This window comes from Macrosteles quadrilineatus, unplaced genomic scaffold (assembly GCF_028750875.1).
Source record: "Macrosteles quadrilineatus isolate MER2022 unplaced genomic scaffold, UCM_ALF_1.0 Scaffold_2__2_contigs__length_208266976, whole genome shotgun sequence".
In the NCBI taxonomy this organism is placed as follows: Eukaryota; Metazoa; Arthropoda; class Insecta; order Hemiptera; family Cicadellidae; genus Macrosteles; species Macrosteles quadrilineatus.
The window spans coordinates 146,547,903-146,568,695 of record NW_026542595.1 but is presented as its reverse complement, the minus strand read 5'-3'; the positions used below and the strand labels follow the sequence as shown (position 1 = coordinate 146,568,695).

Here is a 20,793-nt window from a genome sequence, read left to right as displayed (position 1 = left end):
GTAGAATAAATCATATCTTAGAAAAAAAATTTGTATGTGGCTTAATAAGTAAACATAAATTTCCAGTTGAGTTCATAAACAACAGAACGTGCGACGCGAGCTGTTTTATGTTTATTCTTACCCTGCAGTTAGCTTTGATGAGATAGCAAGCCCACAAACTAAATGTTTACTTTACAGCCAACACTAAGAGTCTTGTTAAACTTCTGTTTGAGTTCAGAGTTAGTTTTTGTTTTCGAATGATAGAAATGGAAAAGGTGTAGAGTTTAGGAGAGGGTATTCTACATTCATGCACTGTATTCTATTTCAATCATAAATCTACTACTTTTGTGTACGTTAAACTTAACACTTTGCCCTTAATGTTATTATATAAGGTTAATATATTAATTAACCAATGTTACGGATATTATAAAACGTTATTATCATATATATATTGTGATTGAATTTATTCAATAAAAGTGACTTTGCAATTTATGATGGCAATTATTCACAAATTAAACAGGTGATTTTTTTTTTGAAATTAACGAATTTAATCGAAACTTTTCTCATCAAAGAGACAAAATAATTAGTATATCTTTAGTTTTTCTGATAGAGTTTTTAAGAATATTTTTTTAAGATAAACAAAATCAAAACTGTCATATTCTTTTCAAACACTTGGTTTAAGTAAATTGTCCTTCACCTTTTTGTAGCCATGTTATCGTAATTTAGTGGAAAATAAACAATTAATAATCCTCTTAAAATTTAAAACCTATTTGGTATGCATTAGAAAGACACAAGCCTTTTACTTAGTATGTTTCACACAAATACAACCATGCAAAGCCTACTCTAGCCGATTCTGATGGAAAAGTAACTAAACATTGATAAGATATTCCAATGAAAATTCAAAGCTCCAGGCATTGATCGAACCAGAATTTCAGCAATTGAAATTGGAGTTAACCACCTTAATAATTCACCTCTACTGAAAACTTTCGATATGAAATGGCTTCAATAAAACTTATTAATTTCATTTAATTCAAACAAAATTCTTATTACGTATATGTTATTCAAAAGTTGGTTGACAAACATCAAATCTGTATTTGCAACTGGATTGTCTATTTAGATGAGTGTGTATGGTATTTGCCTGAAATTTTATGGTTAATCCTTGATCCAAATGAAATTTGTATTTAGTCATCAATTAATGATGGTATATTTAGAACGTCAACGAAAGATAAATAGAACTAGGGATCCAAACATTATTTAAAAAAAAAACTTGTGAAAAAAGTATAAAGAAACACATACGCTCAAAGAATGTATCTTTTACTAAAATACCACAATAATAAGTGAACAATCTTTAACCAAAAACAATTAGATCATTGTGTAACTGGCAAGTAAGATTTCCAAGCAGAAAAAGACACTACTAGTTCAAGTAGCCTAGTTCAGTCTGATATACTCTATCTGTAACAAGTAAGTACGGTGCAGTCGAGGATATTACTGAAGCCTCGTGGACTTTTATATCCTTGCACTCGTGCTTACAGTGTAGCTGCTTCAGCAGTTTAACCTTTTATTAAAAGCTTACAACAGAATAAGCTCGCTTGTGGAGCCCAAAATTGTCTTTTACACCACTTTTTAATACGCGTGCATGAGTTATAACTATTCCGCCTCTTTTTAATACTAAATATAATCTTACTATAATTTCACTAAGTAATATAAATATGTATTGTTTCTTAGTACATTTGCTGAAAATTACAAAACCGAGTGGAGAAAAATGTTTTGAGGGAGTTTACACAAATATACTGTAAAGAACCAAGGCATTCCATGATTTTATTAATTTATTTGACTAATTTTATTCCATGATTATATCAACCTCTTTTCTGTTCAAGGTGGTACTGAAAAATTAAAAACCAAACACTTTAAAATTTTTCTGTTGTTAGTGGACAGCGTGGCTCAAAACCAGCCTTGAGCTGTTTGACAATCCCTAGCTTTCTTTGTGTGGAAACAAAAACCTTTACTAAAATTAATTTCTGTATCAATAATAATTCATTTGTTGGTTAAAGTTATATTTGTATAAAAACGTATAGAGTATACTGGATAAATATTTATTAAATATACCTGTAAGTTAACTAAATTTCAATTCTCAGTGAAGAAATTATACAAATGAAGCGTATAGTTTATATTAAATTAAGAATAACCTTAACATTAGCATTAAAAACCCAGCTATTGTCTTAAACATAAGTAATGAAAATAGCTAAACGAAACAGGAAGGACCGAAAGTGATAATGAGATTGGGCTAACCAAAATTGATTTTTATTATTTTAATAAAAGTTATTATATTTATATAAGGAATTAAATCTTTGCATAAAATTTTAATATTTTTATAAACGCAATTTAAATTAAAAGAAAGAAACTGTGTATATCTCATTTAGTTTTATCTTAGGTGGTTTAGAGTTAAGTCTTCTACCCTGAGGGTTTTAAAAACCTCCCGACCTCCAATGGCTTTCCCTATATGTTGATTCTCTAACCCAGTTGCTTACATCTTCCTCTAAACTGTAGAAAACAACTCATTGGTAACCCCGTAGAAGAGATTTCTATTCATTGGGGAACTTGATAGTGAATTAATTGCTGATTATAACATTGTTTAGCAGAATATACCTAGCTTGAACTAAAAAAGTTGATTATGTATAATTCATTTTCATTTTCACTATCATGTAGAATAAATAATATCTTAGAAAAATATTTTTTTTATATAGCTTAATGAGTAAACATGAATTTCCAGTTGAGTTCATAAACAACAGAACGTGTGAGCTGTTTCCATGTTTATTTTTACCCAGCAGTCAGCGTTGATGAGATAGCAAGCCCACAAACTAAATGTTTACTTTACAGCCAACACTAAGAGGCTTGTTAAACTTCTGTTTGAGTTCAGAGTTAGTTTTTGTTTTAGAATGATAAAATGGAAAAGGTGTAGAGTTTAGGAGAAGGTATTCTACATTCATGCACTGTATTCCATTTCAATCATAAATATACTACTTTGTGTCAAATAAGTATTATGTAAATAACGTTAAACTTTACACTTTGCCATTAAGGTTATTATATAAGGTTAATATATTAATTAACCAATGTTACGGATATTATAAAAACGTTATTATCATATATGTATTGTGATTGAATTTATTCAATAAAAGTGACTTTACAATGAATGATGGTAGTTATTCACGAATTGAACAAGTTAATTCCTTTTTATATGTATTCAAGTGTTAACAAATTTAATTGAAACTTTGCTCATCAATGAGACAAAATGTTTAGTATGTCTTTAGTTTCTGGGATAGAGTTTTAAGAATATTTTTTCAGGACAAACAAAATCAAAACCGTTATATTATTTTCAAACTCTTGGTTTACATACATTTCCTTCACTTCTTTGTAGCCATACTATCGTGAGTTAATGGAAAATAAACAATTAATATTCCTTATAAAATGTACAACAGATTTGATTTGCCTTACAAAGACACAGGCCTTTAATTCAGTATGTTTCACACAAATACAACCATTGAAAGCCTACTTTAGCCGAATCTGATCGAAAAGTCTCTTAACATTGATAAAAAATTCCAATGAAAAATCAAAGCTCCAGGCATTAATGGAACCAGAATTTCAGCAATTGAAATTGTAGTAAACCCCCTTAATAATTCACTTCTACTGAAAACTTTCGATGTGATATGGCTTCAATAAAACTTCGCCCAGAAATTACACTTTTTGATTGATATCAATGTTCTGTAATTCTCTACTCTTTACACCATGTACCAAGTTTGTATACTCAAATATCTATTGTTGGTTTTAATTTTTCGTAATTCAATTTTGTTCTATGCTAATTAGTAAGAAAATAAGTAATATAATTTTATTATTACTCTAGATTAGTTAACGGATCTATTCAATATTACTTCAGGCTACGCTCAGAGGTTGTTTATACGCTCAGAGGTTGCGACATTATAACTTGCACAAAACTCATTGGTGATTGTTGAGATTTGAACCCGGATTTTGGGCCACATGGTCTACTAATTGACCAGCTCACTAAAGCACTAAAAATGTATCTTGCGAGAGAAATGCCTTTACTAGCTTATATTCTATTCTTTTAAATTAAGCATAATTATTGGCAAAAACACACTTACAAATACACAAGTTATATTTTTACATTCGTATTAAGTTTCTAAATTCTTGCCATAAGAACCGCAAAAGTTTAAAAGTTCATAATTCATCATTCAATCAAAACTTGGGCCTGATATCGGTGTGATAAAACACTTTAATTATGACATTAATTTTCTAAGGTTTCAATTGGGGAATTCAATTATTTTCTTGATTAGATTCTGGTGTTTGATCGTTATAAATAAATCCAAGCCATACGTACAGTTAAATTGACTGTAGTAAAAATCCGTATGCTTATAATTTGATGTTTAGCTGGTAAATAAATATTTTTTTATTTTATTTCGTTAAATCGTATTTATTTAATTTTATTTCCATTCGACTTTTTTATATGGACATGACTAAGTGTGCTATGTAATACAGTATTTACGAGTTAATTAACACATCTCAACATCCAATGGCCCATGTCATAAATGTATGACGAGGTTATTAGTTACTAATCGACTCTAAAGCCTCCCTAGGTGTTGGATATCCCGCAACATGGCCGTGTAAACGTGTGTTAATCTGGAGTAATGCATTTGGTCTAAACACACTAATATGCTCCACGGGAGACTCTATATTGCTTTGTTCTGGTTTATTCATGAGGTAATTAGATTCCCACAAATTATCTGTTTAATACAACCTCAGTCATTTAAATCTTAAACATCTGAATGGAGCTACAAAACCTGATTTAGTCCTGATTGAGAGTTCTTATATATATAAGTATTTATTAAAAGGTCAAATAATTTATTAGTCCACTAAAACATTGATATAATAATGTGTATAGATTGTTTTTCTGATAACTATGATCTCATTTTTTACCTTCAAGAAGCTTCTGAGGTTCTCAGGTACGAATTTTAATTGAGAAAAATTACTAATTTGACCAGCTACTACGTTTTGTATTAACAATTGGTGTCGTGTATGAAACCTAAACCAAATTTGTATGGTGGCAAATAAAAAATCATGTTGGTGGCATACCACTGACTGTAACTTACAGTTTTGCACCAAATCGAATACACAAGTAATGTACCAAAGGTGCCTATGTCTATGATTTTCACCAGTTTTATGTAGGCAATATAATACACCATGAAGCTACTTAAAATAAAAGGGAAAACATGTGTATCTAATTGGAACATCTACACTAACCTACCCAATCAAATCCAGACTCAGATTTGCTGTGCATTTAATAATCTAATTACCCATACAAACTGCTCTGTCACCGCGGCATTGTTACCGTACCGTGTATTAATTAGTAGAAAGCAATTAAATGAAACTGCAACCGGGAAAACAAACAATAACACTGATTGCGATATCAATTGATACTTCAGACCTTTGCTATTTGTAGGGTATATCATATTAGACAGCCTTAGTTTAATCGTTGAGCAGATGAACTAGGTAATTTGGCTATTTAATGATTTTGAATTTGTATTCATGAAAATATAAGAATATGAATAGAATATCTCGCTCTATCTACTCGTATTGAACCACCAGCAACTGAAAATATATAAATATAGTAATATCATACAATCATAGAACATTATTATGTATCACATAACTCTTGTCACAGTTATACAATAAAACAAGCGTAAAATAGTTTTATTAAATTTTTAGAGGCAATCACGTGGTTATAACCCGTATTTTAATTTACTTGGTGTAATTTTGGGTTGCAATCAAATCATAACTCAGAAGAAAATTTATGATTTTTATAAAATACATTTGAAAATGTTTAAAGTTGTATGTGTCCCTTATTCTATGGACAGGTTTTTAATTATTCTGTTTGGCTGTATATTACTTGTTTTTATTTTTGATCTGTTGAATAGTTATTACCATAATGCTTATGAAAAGCTTAATTTAAGCCTATCCTTCCTCATAAACAAAATAAAACCAATTGTTGCATGTTGTTGTCAAAAAATAGGAACAATGTTTTGCGACTGTTTAAGTAAATAAAGAACGCAAACGCAGAGTAAACTCAAGTTTGTGGTTGAAGCTCCAACAATTATACGTAATGAAGAGGTAAACCGATGTAAGTCTCTTTACTTTCAACACACACAGTCATTATACGCTGAGCACAAAATAAAGTTACTTAAACATGAAAATAAAGCGATTGACGGTTTTTATATATAATATAAATAAAGTTTGTACACGTGTTACTTTGATCTGGAAATCGGTAACAAAAACATTTTTTTTCACTTATACTTTAAGCTAAGTTCTGCTTAAAAAATAAGTTCTAGACCAGTGGTATAGCCAACAAAAATCTATTTACGCTATATTATGCAAATAAAACTTCGAAAGTTTAGGTTTCTATGCCACTGTGACAGCTTTTTTAAGAATGTTAACAAACAGATTCGTATCATATTATGTTTATACAGAGCAAAGTTAAACCACAATTACGATGTCATCGTAATAATACCGTTTATTTTATAACACAAAAAAAATAAACAACTAGACCTTTGTCGTGTGAGTAGAACAGACTTAATACTCCAGTCATGCTCACACCTAGAATTGGATTGATCATGTAGCAGATTTGAGCAAATTGTTTTCCGACTTCACTATTATTTCATGTAGAATTTCACAACAGTCCCTATTATAATGCATCTTCTAATACAGATTAAATAGTAAATGATCACAACACTCTACGTGCTTGTCGATTAAAGAGTTTTACGTAGTATTTTGCATTGTTGTGGTGGAATACTCTATACAATCTGAAGAGAAGGAACGCACCTTCCTCCACAGCATATCATTGTTGTAGCCTATTGCAACTTCAAATCTGGCCAGCAAAAACTGCAAAAGTTAGACAGAAAAAGGAGATTTAGACAAATTAAATTGACCAAAGACTGATCTTAAAGTATAATAATAATTTCCCCCAAGAAAAGCTAGGTCCCTAGTTACTTTTATTAAACCGCTCCAACGCATTTGATTGTAAACAGATTATCTTTACCAAAAATAAAACTGTTGTTTGGGTTCACTTATTGTGTGGTTTAAACTAGCTAGGCAATTTCCCCCCATTCAAAAACCTTATGGAGGGCGTTTGGAATTCATGTTTTGTAGTTAAGATCTTTTTCAATACATATCGATGCGTAAAAAATTACCAATTTATAAATTGGCTTTTCGGTTAGAGTAAATTGTTTAAATTTATCACGTACCAAAATGTATTTATTAGCTATTTATTCGACCAAATTTAACCCTAAATGGTAAATATTAATATTTCACCCCGATTCTTAAATAGCTTCAGGCAATATGCATAAATAACAAATAATTATCCAACCTATAAAAATATTTACAAAAGTAAATGTGCAATTTTATTGTACACTGATGTTTTAAAGGATACTAGAGTATTGTGTTTTCATGTTTGAGATGTTATTTAATCAAGATAATTATTTTAGGAATCAAATCGTCTGAATTAGAGGGTAAAAATAGAACAAACGAACTTTGATTTCAGCCGAGTAACTGACTATTCTGTAGGTATTAATTTAGGTTTTAAATTTAAATTTAAAAATATTTGGCATGACATTTTACCACCAATAAATAACTCGAACTTCAACGGTTGATAATAAGGTTTTATTGAAAATAGTAAGATAAAACAGCATTCTTTTGTAGTTGATGGACTTATCTTCATTTGACAAAACAATTACAAAGACAACACAGTAAAATTTAAGAAACAAAAATATCAGGTATGACGTTTTGTCACTAAAAACATTACTCTAATTTGCAAAAAGTTAGATAAAAGTACATACTAATGTAGCTGATGGCCTTATCTTCATTTGACAAAACATTTATAAACACAGTAAAATCTAATAAATCGTGTATAAAATTAAAAATTAAAATAAATTTTTCTATGATATAAAAATAATAACATTCCAAAAACACTTTTGTTCATTTGTTTACATTGGTTTTATATTAAACCTGCTTTTGTATAAAATCCGTTGGCTGGTAGTATACTTAAAATACATCATTTAAATTTTTATTTATGTTTTTTTTATAATAACTAAGCTTTTATGCAGATATTGAACAAATTTTATGCCTACAGTAGTTAAAATTCTTATGTTAAGTATTTTACCACCAAATGAGGAATTTTTCAAAATATCTTAGGCACTTCTCTATATAAATTCCATATTTTATCATATGGAAGTTGTAGAGGAAGTTCTTTGCGTTCTCTAGGATAAGAATCTTACCTTTTTGTACATCTCTCGTGCTGTATGTAGATAAAGAGCTTAAATTGATTACATTAGAACATACAGGTCGTTCTATTGTCATGAATGAAATGAAATGAATGATATATTAGGAATACAGTTTAAATATTTTTGGAATATATTACAATTAGATTTTAAATATATAGTGACATATATATTTGAAAGCACAAAAATACTTCATCGATTTAATTTACCACTACCTTACAGGCCTACATATGACAAAACATTCATAATGAAATTCACAGACACGTTTGTGAAACTGTTAGGCTTGGCAACTAATGCATTGTAAAATCTTCTGTTCGTATATTTAAGTAAAGGTATTTCCAGAACGCAGTGAGTCGTTTTAAATTGATCACATTTTATCTCCTGCATCTTTACCAATCATTTGTTTCCGATGTAAATGTATTTTTTAGTGCTCGGAGTAAATTGCTTTCAAAGTTGTGCCTTTTTAATACCCTACTACATGCAACTGAAATGTTATATGAATTACTGTACATTCAAAATATACTTACGTTTGTTGAAATAAATGTTAATCTGAAAAATGTGACGAAGTACAAATGGTTATAAACGATTTTCAAACTAAGATCAGCTTAGAAACGTACAATCCAGTAAAGTTTGCTTCAGTAGGCCGTTGATCAGAAGCGAATTCAGTTTTCAAAGTCAATAGCTGTCAGTAGTAAATTTTGCTCAAACACTTTATTGAGGAAAGCTGCACCGATATTCAACGAAGGTAATGGCTGCGTTAACCTACAAATTTGAGAAGGCATAAAAAGACAATTTGATTAAACTATTGTGAAGTTTTTAAGACTATAATTCATTGTTAGTTATTGTATTAATATTTACATCTTTTGGAAGTTAACTTCTCAACAAATGTAATGTCATTAGGATAATCAATAGTGAACATATTAAATTGTTACATATGTACCGTTACAGTTTGCCAGATTTAATTATCTTACTCACCTAAAATACTCAGTTAGTTATTTACTATCCGGTAGTATGAATGTGACATTGTATTAAAAAACCTTTAAATATCATGATTTCGTTAGAACCCTTAACTCAAGTAGATTCATCGAAGAAGACTATTGTATATTTGTATACTGTTAACGTGTCCTAAATACTTTCACAACTATCAAGAAATATAATTTCGGAACGATAAGCCGCCTATTCATTTAGAATATTAGCGTAAAAATAGTTTTATACAACCCCACTATCAAGCTAGTTCATTGTATAATCAAGTATAGTGGAGTCCTGAGGGTAAAGCATTACTGGATTATCAGAAACATCCCTGTGTAAACGTGTAGTAATCTGGAGTAATGCACCAGCTCTGATCATACTACACCCACGGGTGGTGCATTAGGTAGTAATGTTACCTTTACACCTAGTATGTAATGTTTGCATGATGCAAAAAAACTTGTTTATTACTAAACCCGGTCTCTAAATTAAATTGTTTTATTTTTAATGTGACTATCAAAATGATGTATTACTGTATTTTATTCCTTCGCGTAACACGAATTTATTGGAATCTACTGGAACTTGTACCAAAATAACTCATGGATAGGATTGATATCTAGAAAACTCTACACATACATAATTTATACATTATATAATTCGACTAAGAATTCGACCGCTTACCAACAAAAACAATTAAGTGTTTAGAATAGTCTACTATCTTAAACTTTTTATAATTGTCTTTATTTTTACCTACAAACTGATTGAAACCTATGAAGTATAGTATAAAAACGTTCATAAGTATTGATTATACAGTATATATACTCCAGATATAGATATACTGATTTAGTTGTTGTTGAATTGATATCTTCACGATACCAACTATTACGATGTATTTAATAAGTTCAATTATTTCTTTAAAGTTTTCAAATCCCTAACCTTGTCTATTTACGAAATTCTTAAAGACATATTTAGTAATAGTTTGATTCCCTAGTATATTACGGACACGTGACACAAAATGGCGTCGCATTAAAGGTAAACTGCGAACCGATACTTGGAATCTATCGGGAAACCATAAATAAGAATATATTAAAGACTTTTAGTAACAAATATGAGAAGAGCTTAACCTCATTCAATGTATATATATATTTCCAGCAACTTATTTATAATTTTTATCATCACGTACTATAATAGGAGAATCTAAGATATTAACTTTATTTTGGACAAATATATGTATGGATCAATTTAAGTTATTTTAATGTAGATGCTTCAAATAAAATTTATTATGTTACACATTTTCTGTTACAAATCATAGTTTTGGTTTTAAGAGAATTTAAACATTACTACAAAATGTTCTAGTACAATGAACGGCAATATCAATCCGTTATTTTTTTAATTTTTTTATTTAATAACAGAAGATTCGTTATGCTGAATCAAAATTAAAACAAAGTAGATCACATAACTTCGTCATAGCTCCATTTTCTCGACTGATAAATTATCCCTATACATGTATAAAGGTTGCATGAAACCATGCAGGTATTAATTTGGATTGTGGGATTTTTAATCATGCTTTTACATCTATAGCAAAGGATTGCATCAGAGATTAGTGAGATCACAGATCACCAAGACTAGTATTTAGACTATAACCTGTAAATCAGTCGTCTCCTTGAACAAGGATATGAAGCCAATACCTCCTAAAAATGAAGCCAATACCTCCTAAAAATGGAAAGCATTGAGTGTAGCACTCCCACTAAACTTTTTAATGCATCTTCTACTTACAGCAACAAATAAAAAGCTAAATAAACTTCATACCGTTTCCATAAAATTTATTGTAGTACCAAAACTGTTCTGCTTCAAAAATATTGCGTAGTTTTACAATTATGTAAAAGTGTTCACAGTTATCATATTTAGTGCTAAAACAGTTTCATTATTACACCCCTGGGAGGGAAAGATGTAAAATTAACTCCACGAGTCTCGTATAGGCAGCGGCTAATAAAGAGTTATGTCCTTAGCCAATAGAGGTAGTTTGGCTCTATGCACGCTGTTTAAGACCATCTATATACTGTAGCCTTACATTTATGCTTTCCACACTTTGGTTTGGATAAAATCCAACGTTCATCTTGTAAACTTTTCGGTACCTCCTATAGGACTTTTAATGAATAGAAGACATGTTGTATTCTATAAGAAAACTAATGGTGGTGTTAACACGAATTAAAGTTTTTAAATTTAATCATTAAGCTAAAAGTTAATCAAACAAATTATTGTTTTGGACGAAAATGTTGCTAGTCAATTGTTTTAAGCCAACGACCTCAAATTGGATTAGATATATTTGTTAAATTAATTATTCATGGGGTACAAAGCTGAATACACTATTTGAAGATAAAGTGACATTAAAGATAGTCGGGTCTGCAGACGGATTGCAACAATTTCTACGTTCGATGGTTCGTAAATAATGTTGAAATACTTAGTATGAAAAAACTCAAAGGTACTGGAGATATGTAAAAGTACATGCAGTAAATGATTGAGATTAAAAATAAAATGTGTAGTCAGATTCAAACAACAATAATATTTATCTCAGATTCCATCGGAACCTATAAAGAACGTCATTGGACAAAGAACTTAAGCTACAAATAATAAAAAGGCAGGAGCAGCATTTAAATTTACTCTATCTCCTATCCTGATGATGGCCAAAGTATCTTAAAGTCTAGATCAACCACAGCTGCAGAACCATTTACGTTCTCTAATAGAACCTTACAGGAGTTCTGTCAATGTATCGAATAGTGTTAAAATACGCCTTTTGCTATACCAGTATTAATATTTACTGTATTTACTGTGTCATGCAACTTTTAATAAGAAAATTTCTTGGAAATTCGGACTGTCACAATGTCTAATGATATCAAGAAACAACCAAGAAAACCCCAAAAACTTTGTCCCGCTAAACTACATCGCAAAGTCAACATTTGGTTTCCCAAGTAATAAGCGTCAGAGGTAACTCTTGTACGAGCGTATTAGAAAGTTTATTGAAGTCTTTCACTGTTTTCAAAGGTTATATAAGATTTCCTAAAAGAATACAGGAAATTATTCATTCGCTCCCCTATTCTTAAATTGATTGAAATTTTTTTTCAATTCGCACATGTAAGCAAATAGGTATAAACATAAAAGTTTTCTTGACAAAATCATTCACCAACAAAACTACATATTTTATAAGCAGTTAAATTGCATTAATTAAATAGTCCATTCTATTACTTTAAATCATTATTTTGTATTTACGAATTTTTTATATGGTCAAAATATGTTTTTCATTTATTTCTGCATGGATATTTATTTTTGTGTCACGAAACCCCTTCAGAATAATTGAAACTGTCTAGAAATATTAATGTTCTGGATTTTAATCGATAGTTTTCCCAAACTCTGAAGATGTCCATAGTAACCAAACTTGAATAATCCCTTCTTTAAATCTTAGATTAAAGACAACCTTCTAAAAATCGTAGATTAAAGACAATTGCAATTTTAATATCGGAATAGGAAATAATATATATGTAGCTACAGTTTAAGGTAGGCCCTACTTCGACAAATGTTTTTATTATCAAACCACTAGTAATTGTTAGGATTCAGATTTAAGATATGTGACTCAAGAACAGAAGATCCACGCTCTAACCGATTATCGGATCCAAAAATATTTGTCTTCACATACCCGTCCATTCTATTTAAACAAACTCGTGTTCTAATTCAATTTGTATCGCTTAAAACTTAATATTAATACTAACAGAATATAAATTTTATATTTGGATAGTACTTTTACAAACAATACATGAAAAAAAACGTTAATTCAAACAACCTAATGTTAATATTACTATCTACTCTTGTGATTTCCCAAACTTCAGGATTGTTTGATTACTAAAACGTCAAACATTGTGTTAATATGAAGCAATCTTCTAGTGGTGCACCCTGTATTCATTATGGTCAGGCATAGCTGTAGTGATGAAACGTTGAAGACTCCTTTGAAATCTTGTTAACTAGTTACATACGTAAACTAGTGACCCATTAAAATGTAAAACCTTTTAAAATAACAAATTACAAATTGTACGCTATATCTAACGCCATTGTACTCCGTTCCAAAATCAATTATTATAATTCTACTACAAAATATATTACAGAACAATTTATAATATGAAAATACTTTTCAATATTAGTGCAAAAGAGGTAAATACAATTTTTGATGGATCAAATAGCCTTTCAGAATTTAAAATTTCAACAATACATATTTTAAAAATGATTTTTTTGTAAAAGAAAATACAACCCAAAGTGTTTAACCGTAGTCCGTAACCTGCTATAACTAACAAGCTATTTTATTATTATAGTGTTTTGATAAATATAGGTAGTGAATAAAAAAAAAACGGTATGATAAATAAATAAAATGAATAATTAATTTATTAAGTCAACTTGTAAAATTCTACTTGACATATAAAATTTACCTCGAATTAGTCTACTCTTTTTTATACAATATTTTATTACTAAAATACTCTTATATTTTTATCTTTTACCATTAAGTTCTTCGCCTACTTCCTATATTATTCACGATTGTTAATTTACCATTATTAACACAATTGTCAAGCGATATTCCTGAATAATAAGAACAATGAGGCTTACTTTAAATTACAATATTTTTTCTATATGACAAAACAAATTTCGCCAACGGGATGTCTAACAGAGGGCACAAAACATGACATTATATTTAACGGCAAACCGATACTTGACGGTTATTGGAAAACCATACTTCGTAGATTCACGTCTTTTGGTGGCAATTTAACCTTCAAGTTTTATTAATATGTTTAATGTCCGTGAAACATATAAGCTCATGAAATGCATGTTAATAAGCGACTATAACTAGACCATTGATAAAAGGACCCTCTTGGATTTTCGTAAAATATGATTAATTTAATGGAACCCTCTAATGGTCTGACGAGTTATAATGAATTTTAAATACAGTTTAAATTATGAAACAACTAAAATCTTGTTTTAAGATCCTCGTAACCTAAAATTAAACTAGCCTTGTATGTGTACTTTCTTTAGTTTAAGTCAAAATGTTTCAACAGTTAAAACCACTGTTATTTTTACCTTATGTTTAACTAAGGCTTATTAAGTACATGTTTGGATACAGCAAACTATGAACACTACCAAATGGTTAAACTACATTTCCAACATTACACTCCTGGGAAGTAGAGATGTAGGATTAACTCCAGGATTCTCGTATAGGCAGCGGCTAATACAGAGTTATGTCCTCAGCCTACACCCGAGTGTGACTTAGTTACAAACGTACTAATTATATATCCTACATCTTCTTGTACATGTACTCTGTTAGGTGAAATGTATTTTACGTTGTGCATATTCTTAGGGAAATACAAATTCAGTGTTATTGATAATCTGCTGTACCGTTAATTATTAATGAAGCTATTTAAGATATCAGTCATTCGCTGTAGGATAACCCTTATATTAAGTAAAAAATGTAAAATGCTGTATTACTTTATGGATAGCTATATTTAAGTTATATTTAAATATTGAACTGAAAACATGTTTATTTATAAAGACATGGTCAACGTAAATATTTAGTTGAATTACAAAAACAACAGCATTTACTGGTATTTAATAATTGCTGTTATCTTGAATGGATCTATGTTTAGTTGTCCAATAAAAATTTGTTTGCGTGGGTTATCTTATAAAATAATGCTTAACCACTGGTTAATATGTGTCGTTCATTTAAATATACGTACATACATTTTATACAACATAATAATACATTATGCAACAATGAAATATCTTGATGTTTTAGTTGGTCTGAAGATGGCAACATTGTAAAACATATTACAAGCGCTGAAACAAGTATATTGTATATTTTAAAATGCTATTATATACAACTTTAAGTTGTGCAAAATGATATTAAGAAATTATTATCGTTTTATTTTTCAATGAGGCTTTGTATTGTTGATTTACCAAAACGGAAATATCTCCCACATAAATAGTTTATGTTTAAGCAGTCCTAAATGTCTTCCAATTTTAGCGAAAAACGCGTCTTCACATATTTTTACATGTAACTTCATAAAGCTAATAATTATGTAATAAGTGTAAACCTTAAGAAAGTCAAGTATTATGTTTTTCCAAACTACTAGAGAACAATTTATACATTTTTGATACTAATATTTTAATAACTTTTGACACAAAAATATACTTAACAACTATTTTAGTTTGCTTATCGTTATGAAGGAAGAAAGCAATTACAGTCTAGCATCTGTTTGGTTCAGGGGTTATCTTTAAGTGCGGCTATAAAAGGCGTTTACATTATGGGAAACAGTAAAACATGTTTGGAGCTTATTGGCAAAACATAAGACTCTAATTACCTGGAGTTTATTCCAAGAAATTTCCCTACTGAAAATTCAACGGAATACACGGAGTTGATTGTTTCATTAAAACAATTATCATTTTGTTCGTGTTGTCATTTTGTTTTCTGGACCATAAACAGAAAATATGATATATAGTCTTGTCTTAAGAGAAATTATCAACAGACTCTATCAGCTTTTCAAATATTGACATTGTAATTTGGATATTATTCTAATGGCACCATTTACTCATGACACAATTCTTTACAGGCCGATACAGAAACAACTAAAGATGATAGCTAAGAGCCCTTAAATAAACATTTACATTGTTTTGGTCCTAATACCCAATTTAAAGACCTCAGTTTGTAATGACTACAAAACCGTTCCAAAAGGTTTATAAAAGTACAAGAGTGAAACTAAACTTGCATATTTTGTCTATGCATGTTGAACCTTGACACCTGTTACTATCTATATTGTTTCAATAATTTTGCAATTATATGTTAGGTATGCGATTTAAAATAACACTTACAGATTTGAGTTGCTTAAAGTGGGCATCATAGATACAAAATTGGTATTTATTAACGTTCGCCTGGCATTTTATATAAACATTTTTGCGCAAAGAACCCCAAGTTAGCATTGAATTAAAAATTGTAAAACTATAAACAATACTTTACAAGGAAGTACTACTATATTTCCAATCAATGTATTCATTAAGATTTGTAAAATCATCTCATAGTTTCTATAAATTAATTATAAACGGTATGTTACAATTTATCCTTAATAATGGAAACAGAATAATTTTACAGCAAATAAAACCCAAAATTTAATAAAAATTGTAATCAGTTTTAATTAAAACCAGGTTTGATTATAGCATCGGATTCATTTACATAAAAATCTCACTCTAGCTTAATCATGAAATGTTTCCAGCTGTAAACCTTTTGAATGTGGTTCATTAACTACAGGGTGTTGTTTGATTTGCGTGACCGCACTTTTATAAATACAAACATTTTTTTACACATGATTGTAAAAGTGTTTAGTTCTTAAAGATCGGTGTGTACAATTGGATGTACAATTGGATGGATGTGTACAAATTTGTATCCGTACGAAGTATATGATAATATCCAGACAACGAATTAAGAAGAGAGAATTAAGAGCTTTTTTTGAATGTAATTATTAAATTAACATTGGGTGAGAAATTAAAATCGTTGTGTTCATTGTTTACGTAAATACACAGAATAAAATAGCAAAATGCATTGACTAGGTAATAGAATGATTGATTCTACAAACTGAATCAGAATAAATGTTTCTTAATAATTATGATTTTAAATCAATGCTCCTTGGTTGTTGAGTTAGATGTTTTATTATTTAACAGATATTATTGCAATCGACTATGTATGTATGTATGTATAATGAGGCGTTAATTATAAAAAATTTTATTCGGGTAGTTTGATGTCCTACCTCTTAGAACACAAGAATGGTGGGTTTCATTCCTGGCAAAATAAATTATTATAATTATTCTATTGCAAATTTTGTGTCTATAATAAAGAATTGCGTCTGATTTAGAATTAAAATTGTCATGTTATGTTCTTCTGATAAAATACTCATATTAGAATACATTATTTATTTGCTGATGATAATGAAAATTATACTCTGAAACATAAAACATTATGTTAATATTGCTGTGTGGTTTCTATCTGTGATTGATAGGTTTAAATTACTCAGAGCTGTATTGATTGATCTTAAGAAACCGCTTTACGTTTCATCAAACGGATGTAAGCAAAGCTTTTATTGTAGTTTGTATAAACTTAAAATTCTGCTCACCAAGCTATCGATCAAGTTGGAGCTTTGTGGCTTGCTTACACCAACTTTACTGCCAAACAATGTTATATTAGTTAGGAGAGTTTGACTTAGTTAAGGTAACGTAGCTAAGTAACGTTTCAAGAGATGATGAAGAGAGATGTTTTCGTTACGATAACTGAAAATCAGAACAAATTTAAGTAGCTTTGATTTTAAATTGCTTTTACAAATTTAATTCACAAATAAGTACTGCAACGTACTAATTTGTTAATTAAATTAATAATTACTACTATATTAATACTATATTAAATATTTTGAAGTGCAAAAGTTAGCTTTCACATTGGATGTCGAAGTTAAGGTCCAATGTTCCATGTTCCATGTTCCAATGTTTAACATCCAATGTGAAAGCTAACTTTTGCACTTCAAAATATTTAATACAGTCCCCGTATTGTTTGGGAAAAGGTTACACCCACTTTGAGAGTCAGGTTTGGAGAAAGAGGGGTTTAAGTTGAAAAAGTTGTAGTTTATTTGTTTATTTATTTTTAAGCCATGCAATGAGCTCAAAATTCATTATATACAAAATTGATTTATGTTGAATAATTCAAATTAAGAATAGTCCTCTTCTACGACTTGTAAAAGTAGGCTAAATAGTTACGGAGTTACTAAGGTTTGAAAAAAATTCTTCCCGGGATAGCTTAATATTTCAATAAATAACTAGGATAGAGCTACAAAACATGGAATAAAGCCACTGGGCATAACAATAATTTTTATTTGTAAGCATTATTCGGTGATACGCTGCCTCCTTAGAACGATAGTTAGAGTCAGAAGAAGATCTTCAAGGTGAGCAGGTTATGTAGATATGCACATTAAATTAGAGGGATTTGTTACTGATATAAACCCTGACTCAAAACGCTGAAAACCTAAACTCAAATGGACACTTGAGTAAAAAATTGCAGCCGTTGAAAGATTTCATAAATTTGCAATTTTGGGTGCCCGCTATTATAGAGGAACATCCTAAATGTAAGCATAGCTTTGTATGTAGCAAATTCAAGGTTTTCATTAGGCAAATGCCTGGGGCTGTTTTTACATTACTTCAGGCTAGACCCATGCATTACGGGATTATCACTTGGATAAAATCTTGAAAATCCTTATACAATCCATTGGGGATTTGGCGGGATTTGAACCCAGGACCTCGGGGACCAAAGTCCCACATTCTCTCTCCCCAATAAAGTTTTACTAACTTACACTGAAAGAAGATATTTTAAAATAAACATAAAATGTTATAATGAGTTTTAGTCCTGCTCAATACTACGCATGTTGATTTATTTTTTAATGACAATAAAGCTGCCTTAAAGTACCGTTCACTTTTTTACACTGGGTTTTGATGCTAAACCAAAAGAATGCAGTTAGCAATTCAGAAGTATATTAGGTATTTAGTTGTGTAAAATAATAATTATAAATTGGCATCATATAATTGTACCAATGATACAATTAAACTTAAATATTTTTTAACAACACTTAACGTGGTTCAAAAAGTGCCCAAATCGTTAAAATTGTTTGAGTAACAAAGGAAACAATCTTAGGAGCAAAATTTGATGTAAAAAAATCTTGAAGCAACTTTTTGAAAATGTATCTCATAGGAAAGAAGTTATGATTGGTAGAACGTTAGATCTTACTATGGTAAAGGAATATTATGCTAATGTACCTTAAATTATCTTACTATTTAAACATATTTTTAAAGGAACAACGTATCCCTTCAAATATAATTGATAAACCGACACGAATCAAAAAGATCACGAGATGGAAATTAGTGACGTAACCAGCCACGTGTTTTCCGGTTTACAATAATTACCCATATAATCTTGTTACAGCATCATGCCATTTGATCAATGATTTATTCTTAGAAAGATCAATTCGATTCCAGACGTATGGCCTACTTATACATACATATACCCTCCTCATTTTAAATTATGACTGTAATAGTTTATGCCTGCCTTTAGTTTTCTAATTAATTGACATAACATATGTTTTTAATAATATTTATGATTTGTTAATATCATTGTCCAATTTTGTTAAATACATCTTTTGTAGCCTATTAATTGTCTTTTATACTTGTCCTTTCGTTTTACAATAACATTATTTTTCAAAAGTATTTATTGATAATTGATAGTTAAAAAACAAACCCCAAACAAATATTCATGTCAAAGGTTTAATACAAGTAGTGGATACAGAATAAAATAGTCAGAGATAGAAGTTATAGTCAAACTTATAAATTAACTAGTTTTAATGAATACGCGTTCTTAAATATTACACACAGTTTAAAAACTTTACTTTTTTAAATATAGTTGACAATAATCAACTTTCTTATAATAACCTACCTTATATACATTTGATATTATTTAGGTATGGTATTATTTGATTATGCCTACTCATAACATAAAAACAGACAGTATGTTGTAAGTAAAAAAATCTTTTGTCATAAAATTGCATTTCACTATAACGGCTGAAATAATTTGTAAAACTATATCTCTAATTTTTTACTGATGTCGTCTAAATTTAACCTTTTAGTCTGTAGACAGATTTTCTCTAATTCAGATTATAAGGTTTTCGTCTATAATCTTAAGAACTACTCTTTATCTTTTAAGTCTCTCAGATATTCTCTTAAGTTAAAACTTTAATCTCAATGTTTTGATGGTTATTCTAAAAGCTTTTCACGTTAATTATTGAACGTGATGAAATAAATTATCACTACTACGTAACAGTGAAACCGAACCATTTAATAAATATGCCGACAAAGCACAAATTTAAGTTATTATCAAACTATTTACCTTTTTGTAAGAAGTTTAGAGCAAGCAGAGTTGTCCAAAGTTGAAGGGACATCCTGGCACCGAGAAGTTGAAGGCAATCACACAACGTTAACACTTTCGTAAAACATCAGCCTTCGCATCATCATCGTGAAGTCTAAGAGCAAAACTGCGAGTCCTTAGAGATGATATTGTAAGGGGGTTCTCGGGAACGATGTCCTGGGGTCCCGAAGGAGAACTTTATGTCCTGCGGTGACAGCTAGCCGCGGAATACTGAGGGATCCTTGTTTGAGTTGACATATTCAACAGTTGTCAGATTTCGGCTGTTTTCGGCAATCCTCGGGCTTACTCGAGCTCGTTCGGAAATGTTCGGGAGTCCTCACCACCCCCAGACAAACAACCGAGATCAACACGGTTTAGTGTAACTTGCGGTTTTACACCGACTGCGAAAACACTGAGCGTTCCTGAGGTTGAAATGGCGTGATAAATAACAAAAATAAAATCTTTTGCGGAAAGTAGTTTGCAAAGTATGCTGTA

General features: G+C 29.9%; 1 protein-coding gene across 1 annotated transcript in view; it reads right to left on the bottom strand.

Annotated features, from left to right (window-relative positions):
- LOC128987838 (uncharacterized) overlaps positions 1 to 20,502 on the bottom strand; it is a 157,345-nt gene extending 136,843 nt beyond the window's left edge. The window contains exon 1 of the mRNA XM_054408874.1: positions 20,281 to 20,502. Within this exon, the coding sequence (XP_054264849.1) occupies positions 20,281 to 20,332 (52 nt within the window). The 5' untranslated portion in view covers positions 20,333 to 20,502. The remainder of the gene's footprint in view (positions 1 to 20,280) is intronic.
- Positions 20,503 to 20,793: the final 291 nt, after the last annotated feature.